At 44.8% G+C, this 1,074-nt stretch overlaps 1 protein-coding gene across 1 annotated transcript in view; it reads left to right on the forward strand.

Moving 5' to 3' along the window:
- Positions 1-296: 296 nt before the first annotated feature.
- The window catches only part of LOC115067857 (dedicator of cytokinesis protein 2-like), a gene marked incomplete at its 3' end in the record, with an annotated part of 1,871 nt that continues 1,093 nt past the window's right edge, over positions 297-1,074 (forward strand). Inside the window, exons 1-2 of the mRNA XM_029556902.1 lie at positions 297-485; positions 607-704. Of these exons, the coding sequence (XP_029412762.1) occupies positions 317-485; positions 607-704 (267 nt within the window). The remainder of the gene's footprint in view (positions 486-606; positions 705-1,074) is intronic.

Raw genomic sequence — 1,074 nt, forward strand, 5'->3', positions numbered from 1 at the left:
TGTCTTACTGGTGGGTATCTTTTTGTCTCAAACATTTAGGATGAATTATTTGTGATCTGGAATGTTAAATTCTCTTTTATCCCTTTAATAAAGTTCACAGAACCATCCCTTTTCCTTTAATGTGATTTTGGATTCTTGCCTGTATTGTGGAAAGACAGCCCAGCTTCCTATTGTTTCTCTGTCGATTTCCTTCTGTTTCTGAGCTGCCCATCTCACAGTGTATACATTGACCAGTAGAAATTCAGTGTGGCATTGCATATGCGTTCTTGCCCTGGGGTGGTAACCAAAGCGTTGTTTCTAGGGGGACAGCAAGAAGATGGAAGATGCTAGTGCTTACTTGACTCTTCCTTCTTACCGACATCATGTGGAAAACAAGGGAGCCACTTTGAGCTGGAGCTCCAGCAGTGTTGGAGGTCTCTCTGTTAGCTCCCGGGACGTGTTCTCCATTTCCACCCTGGTGTGCTCCACGAAGCTCACCCAGAATGGTAACAGAACCAGCGAAAGTCATGTCTGTGGTGCTTGTGCATATGAGCATAAAGCCCAGGGGAGGTCTGGTGTGGATGATTTAGTTAGTGACAGGAATTCTACTCCTGGACTCTTCTTCAGTGGGCTTGCTGGGTTTGTTGAAGTGGTGTGTGAAGCCTCAACTGCTACAGGAGAATTTAGAGAAGTTGAAGATTGTGGATGGAGAGGAAGTGGTGAAGGTCAGTGGGACTTTGTTTTGCTTATATTTGCCCCAGTGACAGAGCTGTAAATCCTGGGTGGCCCTGGGGAGGAGCAGTGCTGAAGGAGTGAGACGGTGTGACCTCTGACAATAACATGCTGCCCCAACCCATCATGAGGGACCTCTGTTGGGAAATCTAGGCGGGCACTGAACATTGGGCATTAGAAAAATCTGGTTGTACTTAGGCCCTGGAAATGAATCAACCTGGATATAGATCTTAGCTCTCCCACTTCCCAGCTTTATGTCATAATATTATGAATATGACACATATCTCAGGATTGTTAGGAGCCTTCAAAGTGATAATATTTTAAACTTACTCAGCCCTGTCTCTTATTCATAGTACATAATAA

This window comes from Nannospalax galili, unplaced genomic scaffold, assembly GCF_000622305.1.
Source record: "Nannospalax galili isolate Female #2095 unplaced genomic scaffold, S.galili_v1.0 scaffold14727, whole genome shotgun sequence".
Classification (NCBI taxonomy): Eukaryota; Metazoa; Chordata; class Mammalia; order Rodentia; family Spalacidae; genus Nannospalax; species Nannospalax galili.